The 18,946-nt window shown below is 35.8% G+C and overlaps 1 protein-coding gene across 3 annotated transcripts; it reads right to left on the reverse strand.

Moving 5' to 3' along the window:
- Positions 1-1,133: 1,133 nt before the first annotated feature.
- ABHD18 (abhydrolase domain containing 18) lies at positions 1,134-17,645 on the reverse strand. Of its 3 annotated transcripts, none has more exons than XM_071753824.1 (12): positions 17,508-17,645; positions 14,704-14,788; positions 13,837-13,937; positions 12,290-12,368; positions 12,116-12,200; positions 11,322-11,349; positions 9,214-9,352; positions 7,945-8,034; positions 7,172-7,273; positions 5,381-5,744; positions 3,148-3,310; positions 1,134-2,146 (listed from the first exon to the last, which is right to left on the reverse strand). In XM_071753824.1, the coding sequence occupies exons 1-12, from the start codon at positions 17,597-17,599 to the stop codon at positions 2,095-2,097; spliced, it is 1,380 nt and encodes a 459-aa protein (XP_071609925.1). In that variant the 5' UTR covers positions 17,600-17,645; the 3' UTR covers positions 1,134-2,094. The 3 variants fall into 3 exon arrangements, with proteins under 3 accessions (XP_071609925.1, XP_071609924.1, XP_071609926.1); XM_071753823.1 differs by having other exon boundaries at positions 11,322-11,339; positions 12,106-12,200; XM_071753825.1 differs by having other exon boundaries at positions 11,322-11,339; positions 12,106-12,200; positions 14,687-14,788.
- Between the last annotated feature and the right edge of the window lie 1,301 nt (positions 17,646-18,946).

Raw genomic sequence — 18,946 nt, forward strand, 5'->3', positions numbered from 1 at the left:
AAACACTGTCACAAACAGGAGATACATTAGCATAAAGCTGCCTCAGTGAACAGTATGCCCTTTTGGCAAGTTAAACCCTGTTAGTAATATTATCAGAACACTAACCTCAGGATGTCAAGTTCCCATCAGCTGTGTAATTCCTAGTATTGTGCACTTTGAAAATATTTACTTTGGCATGTTATACTCTGTAGCATAGAGAAGAACTTGCTTACTTCCCACCTTACAAAATCTGCCTTTTCTCTCTTCCATTTATTCAAGCCCTCTCCCTTGCCACCAGTTACATCCCTTTCTCATAACTGCAACAGAAACAAGACAAAGCACACAAAAATACATTTAAAATGTGAGATAAAAGTTGGGGAACAGCAGGCAGTGGTCATGTAGAACACTCTTAGTTGATTAACAAGCTTGTAAAATGTAATCCCCATAAATCTTTCAGTATACCATTCAAGCCTTCAATTTTAAAATTGTAAGCTTAGATTTGATTTCAAACTTCCCAACATTCAGTGTATTACTGTATTTAAATGTGCTAGTTGTTTGACACTTGCTTCCCATTCTACATCAAAGCCAACACTGTCTAAAGAATAATGAAAAAACCAAGTAACTTAACTTCCAACATAATTTAAGTCCTTCTGCATTTTCAGGAAACTCCTATGTTAAATAATCTGGGTTATTACAAATTGTTGCACTTCAGTTTTACCTCAACTCCTCTGGTTTCCAAGTGGACCATGGTTTCTTCCTGGTCAGTAGTCATGTCTACTAAAATTCTACTAAATTTAGTCAGACTAAAATTCTAGAGTATCTTTACATAAACTGAGCTTGCTTTGCATCGTTTTCTGCCTATTAAAAATCACTACACTAACCACAGAGATCAATGAAATGCTTGATTTGAAAGGTGTACAAATCACATTTTTCCTTTTGTTTCTGGTAACTCTGGTCATTACTGTACTGCAATTAATATTGAAGTGTTTCAGTTTTCAGTTTCTCTGCAAAATAGCTTTAAAATAATGTTACAAGAGATTACATCAAAATAAGATGTGGAGAGATACCATATACAGGTGCTGCATGACAATCCTATACTCTACTGTAACTTGTTACCATTTTTTATCCTAAAAGAAGAAACAACAAACTCTGGATTTTCTTGAATGCTCTCATAATCATAATTTTTTAATTTTCCATCCAATTAAAGTGACAGCCTTGGAAAATAAGGAGCTAACTTAACTGTTTTGATAACCTTTAGTCTCACAGATATTTTGCATTTCAGTGTTGAGTGCACTTTAAAAAGGACCTGTTGAAGTATTTCCAACAGTCTGTATAGCACCATATAATCTGCTGTTGATTTAACTGCTTAGAACCAGACTTTTTGTGCCACTGCTTCAACAGAAATATTATTGCATTTTTATTTCCTCTAACAATCTGAAAAACAATCAGTTCAACTCAATGCATGTAAACAATTAATTACTAGACTTATTTCCACTTATTGCAGTTTTGTGAAGCTGATCAATGAATTGCTACAGGATCCTTCTGGAACAGCATGGGTTAATACAGTGGCAGAAAAGGCTCAGGGATGCACTGAATGAAAATATATTTCTCTCCACTCAGTTCTGAAAGCCTCGTTTTGCAAGGTTTGTGCTGCTCTTTCTGTTATAGCCCATTTTCAAGTGATAACAGAGAAAACCAGTGACAAAGAAGAGGCTGAGGGCAAAGCCATAGTACAACACAAGGAAGCATGAGGAAAACAAGGTACCTGAACAAACTAGAAACACACCAAATGCAAGAGAGGATCCTAGCCCTACAGCAAATTTTACATTCTTTCAATATTTAGATTGGGTTGTTTTCCACTGATACACAACTGAGAAATTATTCAGAATTAAAGGAACACACAACTTGATTAAACATGAAGTACAGGAACTGTCCATGCACTAACAGCTTTTGGTTGAAATTCAAGTAATGATGATACTTAACCATTTCTGATAATTGTTACCTATAACAAAGTCAGTGATCTCCTATGCAACGTTGCAAGAGGCTTGTTTTCCAAATGTGATTTCCAGAAAGCAGAAGTAAAATGCTATCAGTTTGAACACCTTATGAAGACTTTTAAACTGCATATTTCTGAAGAAAGCGGTTGAATGCGTCATAAATTGCTTGTCTAAAACAAAGAAGAAAGATCACACGTAGTTTGGGAAAGGGAAGACACAAGTGGTGTTATTTCCAGATATTTACAAATATATTTACAAAGTTACAACAATTTCAAAAGAGCATTCAATAAAAATGGGATATTAAGTAGCTTTTTCTCTTTCACTTTTTTCCTGAGATCTCTCACTTCACTCCAGTAATATATTTATGCTTCAAGGAGTGGGACTGTTTACCAACTTTAATAAAAGTGCAAATAGTAATAAATTAGGAATTTTCCACTCAAATATGTCCACAAATGAGTCAGAGACACACGTATAATTTATCATTTTTGAGCAACTGTGATAAAGGCTTAAGTTTTAAATAGCAGCAAGCTGTTGACTAATATACCTTAACCTGGTATATTGCTTCTCCTTTTTGTTGCTGCTTAAGACTTTCTAAATGGGATATACAGTCTTCATTATTCCTTAGATTTTAAAATTAACAGCAAAAGTATTTAAGTTCCAAAAACTAAGGAACTGCATTTATATAACTGATTGATTTAACTGTCTCCAGAAAGTCAGCATCTAGTATTATTAAGGCAGGAATTCATGTAAGTACTACTCATTTGCAGCCAGGCTTGTATTTTAATTGTCATCTTCAATTGTGTGGGGTTTTTTAATACTAAGAAGACAATAACTGCAAAAAGCCACCAGCTGCACAATACAATACAAGCAATCAATGCTTAAAAAATAATTTCTAGTGTCCAGTGAACACAATAACTGAAAGCTTTTATAGGAAAATACAAATAAGGAGGATAATTCTCTTTCCACAGGCTTACTGAACAATCCAAGCTGTGCTGCATCTTATTTTTGTTCATAAAATGGAATCAGGCATTCTCTTTCAATTACTTGAGATCTGATAACTTGTTCAAAGCAGTATTTGATGTTACGACGAACTATAGACTTATTTTTAGAGGAAAAAATATGTCTCAAAATTATGGTATTAAGCTCTCAACAATTTATAAGTCTGCCTTACCTAAACAGTCCTTGTTTGAAAAGGTAGGCACTGATATGGCCTCCATCCAGATACCTGATTTCACATCCAGGCCAGATTTCTTGCAGACTGCGAACCCCAGTTCGAGGAATGTAGGCATCCTCCTTAGCCTGCACAACTATGATTAAACTTGGGTCAACTGGAACTGAGGAAAAAACAAATCAAAACAGAATTAATCTAAAGAAAGGAACACGTTAGCTGAAATTTCAGTTGTAAAGAGATTATTTTTTAAAAGAAAATAAAATCATTCTAAGTTTTAATTAAAAAAAAATATTTTTTTAAGCTCCGGTAGAATTTCTCTGGTTTTTGACATTACAGAAGTGAGGCCATCAGTAGAAAAGCAAACTATTAATCCCTCTTCCCTGCCTTAAAGCAGAAAACTCTCAAGACTCCAAGAAATTACAGGAGAACTGTCTTCTCCCTTAACAACAGAACTCTATGTAATTCAGGTAATTTTTCTGAAATGCCTTTTTTTTTTCCAGTGAAAAGAAACAGCAGACATTTGAAATCAGAAGAGCAGAAGCTTCACATAGTTTTTTCCTGAAGGAGAGAAGAAACAACTTCTCACATGAGGTCAGACAAAGGGCAGTGTATGTTCTGTTTCTTTTCTGTTTCATATGTTTTACTTATACATAAAAAGCCCAGCACATTGTTATATATACTTATTACTCATAAGCAGAATTATCTGATTACTGGTGAACAGGAATAACACCAAAATGATCTTGGGAAAAGTAACAACAAAATTACATTCATCACAGAACACTTCTCTCTTCACAAAAAAAAGTCATATAGTAAATAGTGACAAGCCAAAACGTTTAAAAATAGGGTGTCACAAATAATTTAGACCCTCTCATTTTATGGCAGATGATGTATAGAGGATAAGTAATGCTAAGACAGATCCTAGTTTTGCATTCAGCTTTCCATGATATCTGAATGTTGGGCAGTCTTTGAAGCCCCTCCCCAGACACATTCCAAGGATACCCTGGCAGGGGAAGCATGAGGCTGAAGACACCTGGAAGACAGGTGACATGAAAACCTACATCACTATGACAAATACACTAGGACCACAGATCCTCTGGAGTTTCAAGAAAGGTCAATGCTTTAGCTAAGTGATACCTGGATTAAGTGTTGAGATAAAAAAAGAACGTCAGTACTTGGAATGAAGTTTACAGTTTTCTTTACATCTTCTGAAAGAGTGGTATTTTTCACAAAACATCACCAGCTAGCAGTGATCTGGGACATTGTCCAAGTCAAGAAATATATGTTAGTGTAGAAAACTTAGGATTTTTATTTATTTTTTTTTAGCATTTACCAGTGGAGTATTGAATGCCAGAACTCAAAAGTGAGGTGGCACAGTGGTCTCAGTATCAACAATGTTTTGATATTCAAAGAAAACTCTGTCAGGAACCTGTGTGAAATAAAAGTATGTCTAGGGCCCACTGAGAGTCCTCAGTGGGTATGCAGAGTTGGACCATTTTGTCTGAATGGATCACCACACCAGCAGTGCCAAGACCCCACTCCAGCAAAACTCTTCCAGTTGGCTCCAGGAAGAAGTCACTTGTTTGCATTTGCCTGCAAGTGGGCAGCTGAAATGGATCTGTCCTGGATGCCAAAAAAACCCAGGTTCATTACATTTAAGGTTCCTTGGGCTACAGCTCCCTCTGTATGCTGTGCCTGTCTTAGGAAACATCCTATTCACCAGTCTGCATTGTTCCAGAAGGACCTCTGTGCATTCCTACTGGTCACACATGTCTCTAAGTATCATTCAAGCTTGGTTCTCAGCTATGGAGGCTACTTTCTGAAGATTTCTGCTTTGAGATTTACTTCAATCTGCTTGAAAACCTTATTAGCAGATTAATTAGATCTAGATATTACTAGGAATCACATATCTATTGTCTTTTTTTTTTTTTTAATAATACAAATTTGCTCTAACTCATGTCAGAAAATAGCCACAGCATGGCAGAGAGAAATGAGAAAAGATAATGAAAGGCAAAACTTTAATTCACATTATCACTAGCTGACCATCAAGAAGAAATAGAAAACAATCAAGAAATGGAATGATAAACAGATGGTATTGAATAACACTCGTGGTGTTTTCCCTATTTCAGCTAAGAGGATATCAGGCTTGGAGAATGGAGAATGAAGAAAATACTTTTTCTTCCACAGTATTTTATTCAGTTTTCCTAACAGCACGTTAAAACAAATAAATACTCACCTGAGAAATTAGCTACATGGGTACATTCATCCATTACTCCTTTCATGAACCGTAAGGATTCTCTCTGTAAAGTGTCACTCTTTCTTCTTTTATTTATCCTGTGTTCTTGTGGGCTGGTTAGATTTTTACTGACACTGGTTGAAAATGTTTGATTTATAGACTGCATCTGAGGTGAATCCTGTATTAACAGTCTTTCTGATGAGGCACTTTTATTTGTGGTAAAGCTGTGAACAGCCTCTTTAGACACAGTCTTGTCTGAGGAATCCAAGTCAAACATCCTGGAAGTCACATCCACATCCACAAGACTGTCCACACTGTCAGGGAAATTTTTAACAAAGTCTTGTCCCATCTTGAAAGAATCCGTCTAAACAAAGACAAGAGGTCACTTATTGTGGGTTGCTCTTTAAACCAGTTGGTTAATCTTAAAAATAAGATCAACTCACTATTTAAAAAAAAAAAAAAAAAGGCAGAAACAACACTGCTTACAGTAATTGCTATTTTCAGCCTACATGTCACTCAATTAATTATATCCTGATCATCATAACCTCTTGATAATTTAATATAAGGAAGGACTTATATGTAATAGTTTATGATACAGATGTTTGTGTTTTTTCTAATTCTGTATTTATCTCTAAATTTATAGTTGCAGTAATTTCTGGGAAGATAGCATTAAAATCTATTAATTTCTCAGGTGGTTTTTCCACTCCCAAAAGAGCAGTAACATATTTTTGGCAAAGTATGAATAAATTAACATTTAAAGCAATTTTTCATAGACATGAAGAAACACAGGCAAGAGCAATAAACGTGTGACCAGATCTAACATTAGGTTTAGGACTGAAAATTCTGCTGTCTCTAAATGCTAGAAAAACTGAGAATCTTGAAATCTTTCTTCTTTTCCATCAGTGTCCCTGGAGTGTATTTCACTTAAAAATGGCAAGTGCCTGAGTAATTACCTCCACTTCAGCCCCTCCTTTCCTGTCATAAAGTATTTGAAAAAGAACTATCACAAAGCAAAGAATCTTAGGCAAAAAGTTAATTATCAGAATTGGCTAGAAGGCAGTGTTGCAACACATAAGCAGTTCTCAAAAAACTATCACTCCAATCTGGAAGAGAGCTGAGGTAATGAAATTCCCCTTGGGAAGAGCTTTTCAACTCTTGTCAGAAGGAGCCAAGAAAATGTCAAAAAAATATGCAGGCTACAAATTATATTGTGTAAGGAGCAAGAAGCTGGTTGCAAAAGCTCTACCTCATGTTTACTCTAACTACCTGTGCAATACATGCCTGAAGAAGAGAGAAGGGCTGGCATCACACCTCAAACCAAAAATACACCGACCCAGCACTCTAAACAAATTGGAATAGTAACTTAATGTTGCTACATATTAAAAATAATCTCCAGCAGTGAAGTAACTGCCTCGAAGGGCAATACATAATATTTTTATATTCATGCTCCAGGCTATTAGTGGTTTTCCCAAATATAAAGCCAGTTAATGGGAAATATTATCTACAGTTTCAATGTTCTGATTTAATTAGTTTTATGCTTCAAATTACACTAAGTGTGGTCACAGAAAAAAGCTGTTGCAAGTGCTACACTTAACACACATTATACAACCAAAATATTAGCTTCTGCTTCTCAGAAGGTTTTTCTTCAAATATTAAATTTATCCAAAACACAAGGAAAAACAGACAAACAAGTTTTGGGTAACAATTCGCTACTTTTAATGGAAATAAAAAAGAATTTACATTATATGTTAGAGTAGCATGTGTAAATATTAGTAAATAAACAGTACTTACTCCACAGTATTCAAGCATTTGAATGATCTCTTCTTCATAAACAGTTTCTGTAAAATACTGTTTCTCTAGCTCTCTCCAGTTCACTGCCTTGCTCAACACACCCTGGGATTATAAACACAAGCACCAAGTAAAACTCAGAGATCATTCTAAAATGACAAAGTACAGAGAAAACAGATCTGTTGCTCTCTGCAATGTGATTTTTCCTGTGGACTTCTTCTCACATTTCCATACAGCCCTTAAAATTATTGTAACCAAATCATGAGCACATACCATAAGAGAGGGTATGGAAACCCACACCCCTTTAAGAACAAACAAAACAAAAAGTGAAAAAGAGGCAGAAGACAGTCCCACTTGGGGTTTACACACACCTAGACTGGGCTACACCAATGATGGCCACCAAAGCCAGTCTACTTGTTCACCTGCTCTGGCAGCAGTAGTGAAAAGAGGCACCCCTCATGGTAGCAGCAGCATTATCACCCAATTATTGAAGCCAGGCTCAGCCCAGGAGTCTAATTGTTGTGCCACAAACCAGCCCCAGCCCTTCATTTGGAACACGACCCCCTGAGGCAGCTCAGTGCTACCTTCCTCATCCTGTTACCTAAACCTAGGCCTGGCTTTTGCCACCAGTCACTTATAGAGGCTGAAAGGTGATGAAATGCCCCAACTGAGGAGGTGAACAAGACCAGCCCAAACCTTTAACCTTAGACATCTGACCATACTGTAGTATATTAACATAAATGATATTACATTAACATAAATGATATGTTAATTACCGTAGTAAAGACTGCAGAGGCTGTTGACCAGGAAAGACATGGAATCAGTGGCAATGGTTTAGGCCAGTTTGTCACTGCCAGGGAAGCCATCTAGGATCAAAAGCACTTATTATGGAAAAATGATCTCCCTCACTTTCAGTTTCTTTGTTTATACAGTACCAAACAGTCATGCAGTGCCAAAGCAGTTATGAACTCTTGCAGATGGATGTGTTTTTACCTATTTCGAAGATACCAAATTTCCCCAATCATAAACATTTCCCAGAACAGGACTAATTTCAAGGCTGAATGGGGTTTTTTTTAGCTATAAGAACGTCCAATGGAATATTTATTCTGACCTTTTAGATGTTTAAAACCATGAAAAACCATATACAAAGCCTTTTCATCAAGCTCTTGCAAGCTTATTTCAAGGCAAAATGAAGGCAATCTACAGCACTACTTAAAATTCTATATTATATTATATATATATATTCTATATATTTATGTAAGTCAAGAGTGTTTTGTATTTTTACAACATGTAGAATTATCAAATTGTGCTTTAGAGGAAAATTATTTTCCTTTCAGCAGACACTACCATTACCAATATTATTTACTTAGCTCTTAACAGCAAACAAACAAGGATCAGCAAAAGGGAGGTATGTTTAAATAAGCTTTATCTGTCTCACAGACCAATGCTTATCTGTGGAGACACAGGCAGTAACTTTTTATTATTATTTCTAGAATTTTACTGATACACTGCTGTTTTTTATTTAAATATGCACAGTGTTGTACACAAAATGTTATCCACTGCATCACAGAAATCTCTGATCAGTACCAATGATCAGGGAAAAACAGATGAGTTGAGAACAGAACTGGCACTAAAAGTTACAACATGCCTCCACACAGGAGGCATTTCACACAGTGCATTGAAACATAAAATTTTAAGCAAGAAGAATGGAGGAAAAGAGGGAGACTGATCAATACACATCTTCTTTCAGACAACATTATTCTTCCCACATTGTGGGAAAAAAACATAATTATGTGAGAAGCTTAAATTCATATTAAGCCTGTCAGGAGATGCCTGACAAAGGGCTCTATGATCTGACTGTACTGATTCAGGATTATACTAATTCAGCACCACACAACATCAGAATTACCAACAATTTTTTTCTCTAAATGTTTATTTTAAAGTACTTGTGAGAGCAACACTATAAAATGAATTATTTCTGTAGGCTAAATGATAAAATAAGGAGTTAAAACAAAAATTAATGAACAGGAAATATAAAAGCTTACATGTCCTCCCATGGATATTCCAGTCATCCCTAGAGGTCCATAGCCTTCTCTCTCTAGCCAGTGCAAAAGAGCTGCTGACTCTAGAACAAGAGCTCCTCCCATCACAAACAGGTCCGAGACATTTTTTAAGCATGACCTCCTTTTCTCCCCCAAAAAAGGAAAATATAAGATTTATTTTCTAAAATTACATTTTGACATTTCCCATCATTCTATACATATGCTTAAACAAAGCCTGATCACATGCCCCAGAGAATTCTGGAGCTGAACTCCTGTTGATGCAACAGGAGAAAAACATCAGATCCTCTGGCACTCCTACATTTTCATCTAAATAAGGATGAGGAATAGACACCTGCTAAGCTCCTAACATAGGACTAACAGCCCACTCTTCTAGAAACAGATATTACCAACACTAAAATCTCATTAGTACTGATCTTCTGTCCTATGAATTTATAACAGATCCTTTAGAAATAGAATAAAAGTGACACAGTCCTAGCCATACACTATCTCATTTGCAGAAACAATCCTTTGGGGTTTTTTCTTTTTTTTTTTTTTTTCTTATTTACCTGTTTTACATGACTGAAAAATTGCACACAACATTTGAAGAGCAATCAGTTTGTCAGCTTTGGAAGCATTCATCAGTGTCACTGTAAGACTGAAATTGTAAAGTGGGAAGTTTGTCATGGTGCTGAGAAAATCATGTAATGTACTGCAAAGCATTCAAACAGAGGAATCAAAACAACAAAAAAAAAAGTAGAAAGCTATTCAGCTGAACCATCAGAGGGACTCTAAAAAGTGGAAAAAAAAAATTTCAGATTACTAAATCTCTAATTTGGGGATGGGGGCTGTGTATTTTCAGCATCACAGCCAGGTTACAAGAGGCTGCTGGCCTCTTCTGCCAGCAAACAATCACATTTGAGACACTCTGAAGCACAGGGACAAAGCCTACTCTGCAAGTCACAGGAAAAATGAACAGAGCTGCTGCAGACCAGTATTCCTGAGCTAATGTAATTCTTTCCTACAGCTTTGTTATGAGACTCCTCAGCCCTCTCCAGCTGCTCATTTTCCTATAATCCAACACTTATAAATGCAGTAGTTCATTTGAGTATGTTTAAGCAGATTTCCTATTTAAAAAATTTACAACAATCAGCTAATAAAAGTAATTAACTTTTTTTTTTTAAAGTGGTTCTTGTGTTAAAATAAAAGACATCATCTGCTTTTGAAAAAACCTAGAAACCTCTTTCAAACTACAATTTTCTCCTTAAAAGCAATTTTTTTTAAAGCTTTTTGATTTAGGAAATCCAAATGCTGACATCTAAATAAAATCTAGAATATCTAAAGTAGTGTGAGAGAGTGCTCATGGTGAAGTCCTAATAGAATGGGCAGGTTTGAGAATTTCAGCTTTAAAAGTAAATCACCATGTGTCTTCTACTCATGTTTGTTAAATAAGTTAGGACTAAAAAGGATTAAAACAACCAACTTTTATTTGGAGTTTAAGAAATACTGGTAGACTAAAACCATATTTTGGCCTCAGACACATATGCTGTGTAATTCTGTTTATACTCCAGTGGTTTGGGAAATGTGAAATGCAAGAAAAAGCAGGACTGCCTAAATTAGGCTCCAAAATTCATATTAAGATACTGATGAAGGGAGCCAAATCCTGTAGAATACTGAATACTGCAGTTTCCACTGCCTAACAAACATGCAACATGAAACCTCCTCACATGTCTGACTCTGGTCCCCTTAAAATACCTTGGAAAAGCAAAAGCTTAGCAATTTTAACAGGCAAGTTCACTGCCTGAACAAAGATTAATGCAACTGCAGCATTTGTACCTGCACAGCTGTGAATCGGGAAAATAATAAACTGGTACTTGCTTGTATTCACACTCATCTCACTTTCCTGATCACTGTGATCCCTTAACACAAAAAATGACAAAGCAGCCTAGGAAGGGGCAGACAATTTCACAATAGCAGCTTGTAAGTTGTCCATGCTTGGGACTTTTTTCCTCAATAAGCTATCCAAATGTAAACTACTTGGAGCTCCATGATAAAACAAAAAAAGTGGCATTTCATAAACATAGCATACCAGTAAATGCAATGGTAATACTTACAACTGATCCTTAGGTTTTCTACTGCCATGTAGAAGACTCAAGTTAAAGAAAGTAAAACATCTCTTTCTAAAAACTGGCAATTAAAACCAAAAATAAAGTGAAATAAAATAAATCATATGCATATATAGCACACTGATTAATTAAAATTTGGAACTTGAATTTCAAATGTCTAACTGGAACTGTATCAAGTTAAACGTGGTTTGATGATGTAGTTTGCAACATAAGATCTTACTTTTGTCTGGTGTACAGGTAGGAAAAAAAGTGTACCCAGAGATCCTATGTAATCAGAGAGGGTAACAGTGCTATGGAACTTACTGATGAGTTGATGAAGGACAGAACTAAACTCATTTTAAAAAAACAAACCTTAAATGATGGCATAAAGTTTCTCAAAAGTACCCAAGGTACCAAAGGGCTGCATTTGAGACCAGAAGGCATCATTAATACATTCCTAAGTCACACAGCATGATGTAGAGTTTTCACTCTGCCATAGCTACAGGAATCTCATCAGTACTTTGATCAGTACACACATCCATTTCAGAACTCTTTCTCTAATGACTATGGTAAGAAGCTGAAGAAGATATTTTCAGGAAAACCAGAAAAGCAATACTTGTTGTAGAAGTAGCATATTCTATTAACTGTGTCCCACATTGTGTTTCATGCAACTGTCATACTTTGCTCTTTCCTTCTCTCCACTGAAAAATCCACTTAAAAAAAATTTATCCATGACGTTGGTATTGTGCCAGTGTGGTAAGTTTCTGTCTTCTGGAAAGAAGATTGATCCCACAAAAGGATATAATATGGATTTTCTAGCAGTAGGGAAGCCATACAAGCTTCTTTAATCATCGGGCGTGCCATTAACGTGCGTCTCCTCCAGAAGTGCTACAGATCAGATGTACAAACATATGTTAAGATTAAGTCTGGTCATTCAGTGTCTTGATAACTACCAATTTTACATCTCACACACTCACATGATCTCCAGTGCCTGCTAAATGAATGCATACAGGCCTGTGCTTGCTATTCCATCTTCTGGGGATGATGAACTGGAACCTATGAGAAACAAACAGCTATTTTAACAAATTAAGTTTATTTACAAGCTGTGCCAGACAAATTAATTCTTTTCAGAAAGACAGAAAAGAGGAAGTATCTTCATAAACCATTCAGGCAAACTGCTGGCAATTCAGCAATATCATTTGTCACAAACATGTCCAACAAAGAAAGAAATCCAAAAATAGGACAGAAAAAGTGCCACCCAAGAAAAGCAGCCAGGCAGAAAGATCAGCTTCCTAAAAAAGACCACTACCTCATCATCACAATTTGAATTTTGCAGAGTGGAGAAATGGAATTTCAGATGAAAAGCATTCTAAGCAAGTATGGCTAGCTCTGCCAGGCAGCACTGCTATTTGCCACCTGAGGGCACAACAGCCCAAATTGAAGATTAAAATGAGCAATATATTTAAATTTTTTAAATATCTGCAAAGCAAAAAACAATGAAGCTATTCAATGTCAACAACAACCACCACTTAATGTCTTTGGCTGCTTCTCCAGTTATTTACAGTCTACTGGGAAAAAAAATTTACTTTTGAGCCACTAGTCTTTTCCCCACAAGATGGAGCACTTTTACCTACAACAGCGTTAACACTTTGGAAAGAAGCATTCACACAATGCACTGCGATCCTATGGGCAATTTGTAAAGCGTTTCAGAACCACATCAGTACTATCCCGTGTCAAAATTAGCATTACTGAACTACCAAGAAAAAGAACACAGAAAAAGAAAATCTGTGTAAAAGAACACAGATAAGGAAACAATCCATATACTGTATTTTCCAGTATAGTGTGTGAAGTAGTCCAATAACATTAAGGGGCAGGTTCTTTCTCTAACCCATAGAGAAGTGGAAGACAACTGATATTTTGACTATCAAACTATTTCTGACATTTTTTAGTGTTACATCTTTAAATATGCATAAAAACATCAACCAGCAATACTGATAAAATTGGCAATGCCCATAGAAACTTGAGCTGACATACAATATCCAAAGAAAATGGAAGGCTTCAATGGTTCCTTCAAACACAATGTGCCTTCAAACACAATATAAAAAAAAAAATTATATTTTCATATAAAATGCTTCTCCTGCTAAATATAAAAAAAACAGCTACTGCCCTGGCTATAGTATCCTTCATGTCCAGCATTCTTCTAATTGGAGGGGAAAAAAAAAAAAAAAATTAAAACCCCAGGGTATTCCATAGCTTTGTGCAACATGATTTCTACACTCAAAAAATAATTACTTATGCACAGATTAAGCTATTACTTAAGTAAGATTTATATTTGCTTTTGAGGTTAAAAATCTATTTCAACACTTTATATACCAACCATATCATTTTATGATTAAAAAAACCAGTCTGAAATATTTTACAATAATTTGTATTACGACGAATCAGCTTCACAGTAAAACTACTTACAGAGCATTTTTATTTATGTTCCAGTTTCAGAAAGGAAACACCACTTGGTTTCTCTTACCTTGCTACAAGAGATTCAACTGGTAGGATCCCTGGGACACAATGAGCCAATGGGGAAATGAAGTGTCCCTCCAAGATTCTACAGTCAGACTGCTCCTCAACCTATGGAGAGAATGGTGTGACAGCAGCAATTTCATATCAGTGTCTAACTTGCTCTGAAAGCCAGTCTCTTAAAGTAATTATTACAGGACAGGAATGTACTGAAAGAACCCAAACCTGAGGTCTGTTTCAAATACAGGGACACAGGTGTATCAACACAGTCAAAAGGTTTCAAATTCTGTTTTTATTAAAAGACCTGTTAAAGGTCTGTTAAAAGTGTTTACATTTCCACAGCACTGACCACCGGTGCATTTATTTGACTCCAGAACTACTCCACACTTCTGACTTATTACTCCCACTTTCTAAATTGAAAATTCTTCAGGGCAGTGATTACACCACTTGGAAGCACAGGGCCTCCTTTTTCCAATCAAGAGTATTTGAGATCTTGCATTGTGTTGATTTCTTCTGCCTCTCCGGTCTCACTTCCTCTACCCTAACAGATAAATTCTAATGTCCTTTTCTTGATACTGGGAACACCTCTGAAGTCAGTTATAAAACTGGTGATCAGCAAAAGCTAACTGAACATCTTCAGATGTAGATTCATCACCTCCTCTCTGTGCTGTCCCTAACCTAAGTCCCTGGTTGCCAATCCCAAAATAAGCCTTGCTGTGATCATGTCAAACATCAGGACAGTGTAGATCCACAGACACCATGACTCAGTTCTTCTATCCCATAAAAGCAGCCTGGTAATTATTAAGTTGATTTCACCCTTAAACACCATCAGGAAAATAAATGTAGTTAAACTGCATCACCTCTTGCTTTGAAGTACCTTGTCAATGAACACTGGGTAATCTTTTGAAACCAGGGTCTGGCATTTTTCCCTGTTCCCAATTAGCTTTCTGAATTCAAATATTCTGTTGAAAGGAAACAAGTAGAGAAGATTCAAATTTTAATCTAAAAAAAGAGAAAACATAGATATACATAAAATTCCAGGAGCTAAAGAAAGCCACAAAGAAAATAAGAAGCCAGCTTTGCATTTACAGATTAATCAGGCTATGTTACAAAAACGAAAACCAACCAACCAAAAAACCAACAGAAAAACAAGAACAAACACACAAACAAAAAACCAACAACAAAAACCACACAAAAGAACCCCAACCCAAAACCAACCAACTGAACACAAAAGGCTCTGGTGATCGCCTGTGATTGCACAGATCTTCAATAGTATTTAACTCTTGATATGTTGAAAATTTAAGTCATTTTTTCAGGGCCAAATTAAGACATAGGAACCTCCTACACTTACACATCCTTGTAGCCACACTGATACAAAACAGATTTAATGGGTGAAAAGCAGGCTGGACTGTCAGCATCAAAGAGTACTTGTCAAAGACCTGAAGTCCAGCTAGAAAAAAGTCACTAGCAGCACTTAGGAAATGTAATGAATGACACAAGCTAAGGGTGAGGTTGATAGTTGGAAGAAGGTGGGTCTACCACTGAGAGGAAGTTAACTTGCTTTCAAACAAGGATTTGGTCTAGATGTTCCCAAGATGTCCCTCTCAACCTTAAATACTCTCTGTAAGAATAATTTGCTCATAACTTATGGTTGTAAACACACACACCAGTGGTACTTGACCAACTAGACCCCACAGTTTCAGTGGAAAGCACAGAACAATTATACAGCAGCAATGATCTGTTCACCTTTCCAACACCAAAGGAAACCAAACCAGAAAGGTGGAAAGAAAATCCAGTTTACCTACACATCAAAAAGAGCTCTACTACATAGCACTGCCTTTTCTTATATATGGAATAGCAAGTGTATTATGTATTCCTGAGAAAATAAGGGTAAAGGTATGATACACGTGTGGAGGGTGAGCTAAATGGATACGTTTTGCTTTAAACTAAACACTCAAAAATACTGCATTTATGTATTTATTCTGTAATTATGAGGACACTAAAAGCTAAAACTTGCATGTATTGAGCAATTTCAACTCCTGCTAATGAGCTGAGGATAAAGCATTAGTATCAAGTCACCATATCAAGGGTGTGCACATAAAACTTCAGATTACATCTAGGCAGGGCAGTCTGTAATATCAGCCAGTCTCAGCTAATGCTGGAAGTACAAAAAAAAATGTAGTAACTTCTCCTTATGGAACCTCACAGGGACCAGCTTAAAAAACAAAACAAATCAAACCAAACAAACAAAAAACCCAACCCAAACCAAACAAAACCCCCCCAAAACTGATGTGGACACTGTTTCTGGCATGACAGGGCATGTATATTAGGGAGTGGTGCTCCTCCTGCTAGGCAGCAGGAGGAATCAGGAGCTGGTGCTCCTCATCTAGGTGAAGCCAGGCTGCTGGGGAACAGCTCATCTTCTTCCCTTTCCAGGTAAATACTTAGAACAAAGTTTTCTTCTACTTTTCAGACCAGCAAGCCTGCCTCATGCTTCCTTCATGCCTTTTGATCTCACAAGAGACCTGCTCCCTGGCTATGAAAACCTTAAAGCCACAGTTGTACTGCCAACAATGCTTCTTCCTTGCTGTTTGACTTAAGTGTGACCCCGTGCAGGAGAAAAGCCCTGGCTAGCACTGCAGTAGCTAACAGGGTTAGTCACAAGTCCCCCTGTATAGGTGGCAAAAGAGTTGTTACCAAGAACCTGAAAGTTTTTAAGAGAAAGCTTTGATAACATTAAAATACCCCATTTTGGGTAAACACACACATTTAACAGAACACACAAATGCTCGATCAAAACAGAATTCTTTTTTCCTTATTCCAACAGAAATAAACAAAGCATTTTAAAAATCCAACATTCTCATGTTGCAGGGAAGCCTGGTATTTTAAGAGAAAAATCAACTGGAGAAAGACATACAAAGCAATCCAAGTGCAATTTCAAGATGAGCTGTTTCACTTGGATTTAAAAACAAAAAACAGACTCCCACATATTTCTACTGCTATCCACAGTGAATAAAATTTTAATTCCTTTTTTAAAAGAATCTTTATTGATTTTCAAATAAATAAAAATTACATTATTTAATTTTATTAAATTTTATTACTTATAATTTTCTATTTAAATACTACATGATGTAAAGCATATATAATTAATCCAATTTTTAAATTTAAGAAATGCAAGCGGCCAACTTCCAGGTGTTACTTTTACTAGAAACTAACAACAAACCAGAAAATACATAAAAAGAATGTGTTTTGTACTTTGAAATACGAGAAAAGCTTCTGATTACATCTTATGCTTTTAAAGCTAATTAAGTTAAAGCTAACAAGATCCTCTTTAATGTTAATAGAACAATCCCTCTGCAAAAATTCAGCAAATCCTGTTTCTAGAAAACACTTTTCAGAGATGTTGCTTCCAGTATGCCATCACAGATGTGAAAAATATAACTGGATAGTTATACCTTTTCTCAGGAAGAGCCTCTTTAAATACAAAGATGTAGCAAATTCCTTTAAGATTTCTTTCAAATCTACTTCCTCCCTCAGTATAAAACATGACTTCCTGAACAAAATTAACGATATATTTTTTTAATACAGGATAGTAACAAGTGTTGGTAGCACAAGGGTTTGGGGTTTTTTTTTTCTTGTAATAAAAGGTACTGCTTATGCTGCTATTATTTAACAAGTCACCTTTTCAGATCCTCTGGCTTTCCCCATCCTCTGATGAAAAGTTTAGTGAGGAGAAGCTTTCTGTATAAGATGTCTAATTTACTTACACCCATTAGCAGCAAAATGACATCTAGAAAACAAGAACAGGTAAAAACAAGGCAGTTAAAAGTGGCAAATTTACTGATTCTAACACAAAGCAGGTTCATACTCTGGTGTCTGTATTAATGAAGAGCCATACCACTTTATTCCAAGGAAGTTAACCTTGACAGTCAATTATTTTCATTTTACACACAATACAAAGGCAGTTAATACAAACTTGAAGTTTTTCTATGAAAATGGAACTTGGGAGTAGGAATTTAATGTGCCTAACATAACCAGAAATTTATTATAAGACTGATGACAAGCCAACAGAAGAGGCACATAAAGTCACAGAACTACCTCTTAGTAGGTAGCTATTTTAACACTATTTTACTGGAATGGATAAAACACAGAGTGGCATTAAACTCTGTCCTGTTAATATACCTATGAGGACAAAAACTATTCAGTCAACACAGGTTTTCATAAACACATCCCAGAATGGAAGCTTGACACAATATTTGGGCTTAAGCAACTAAAAGACTAGATCTCTAAATACATAATTATTTGTTTATGAAAAAGGAAGAAAAAAAAAGCAGCTCCAGTCACTGATGAAGCGAAACTTTATTTTTCTAAGCTTGTCTTGATTTGTGGCTTAAACATGGAACCTAATCCTGATTTTATCCATTCCTTTCCCATGTTCACAAACCCATTTCCTAATGTTTTGAAAACGATGCTCACACTCCCTTCAGGGAAGAAATCATGACATGAAAATCCTTACCAGTATAATTTCTCTTTCAACAAATACACCAGCTCAAACACAGCTAAAGCCAACAAGATTTTAAGCAAGCTGAGCATTAATTTGGAATCAAGACTTACTGACGTGAACACAGAGCCACTACTGTGCTCTTCCAATGAGGAAGGAAAAAACCATAAACCCCAGGTGTGGTTGCTTGGTCAGCAGGATACAGGTCATTCAATTAACGAAGAAAAAAGAAAAAAAAAAAGTTCCAAGATCTGTGTACACCTAAGAAAACAACAGATTTAATAATCAAAGACATGATTATTCAGTTAAATTCAACTATTTTCTAGTATTTCCAGATCTCTCCATACTAAACAGTCTAAAAAACTTTATTATGCTACAAAATAGTGTAATTTCATTCATTAAGAATTATTTAAATCCAAGGTTTAACAATTCTGCCACACTTGAATATGGTCATTGTTAAAATAAACCTGTCTGAATGTACCATGTTGAAATTCTGGTCAGATTAATAAATACATTCCTTTGCACTTCTAAAAGACAATACTTAAAACTCAATATACAGAAAAAATAAAAATGTGTTAATACCTAGAGAAGTTACTTTCAAAATTTAAATTATAGACAA

The sequence above is a fragment of the Heliangelus exortis genome, chromosome 10 (assembly GCF_036169615.1).
Source record: "Heliangelus exortis chromosome 10, bHelExo1.hap1, whole genome shotgun sequence".
In the NCBI taxonomy this organism is placed as follows: Eukaryota; Metazoa; Chordata; class Aves; order Apodiformes; family Trochilidae; genus Heliangelus; species Heliangelus exortis.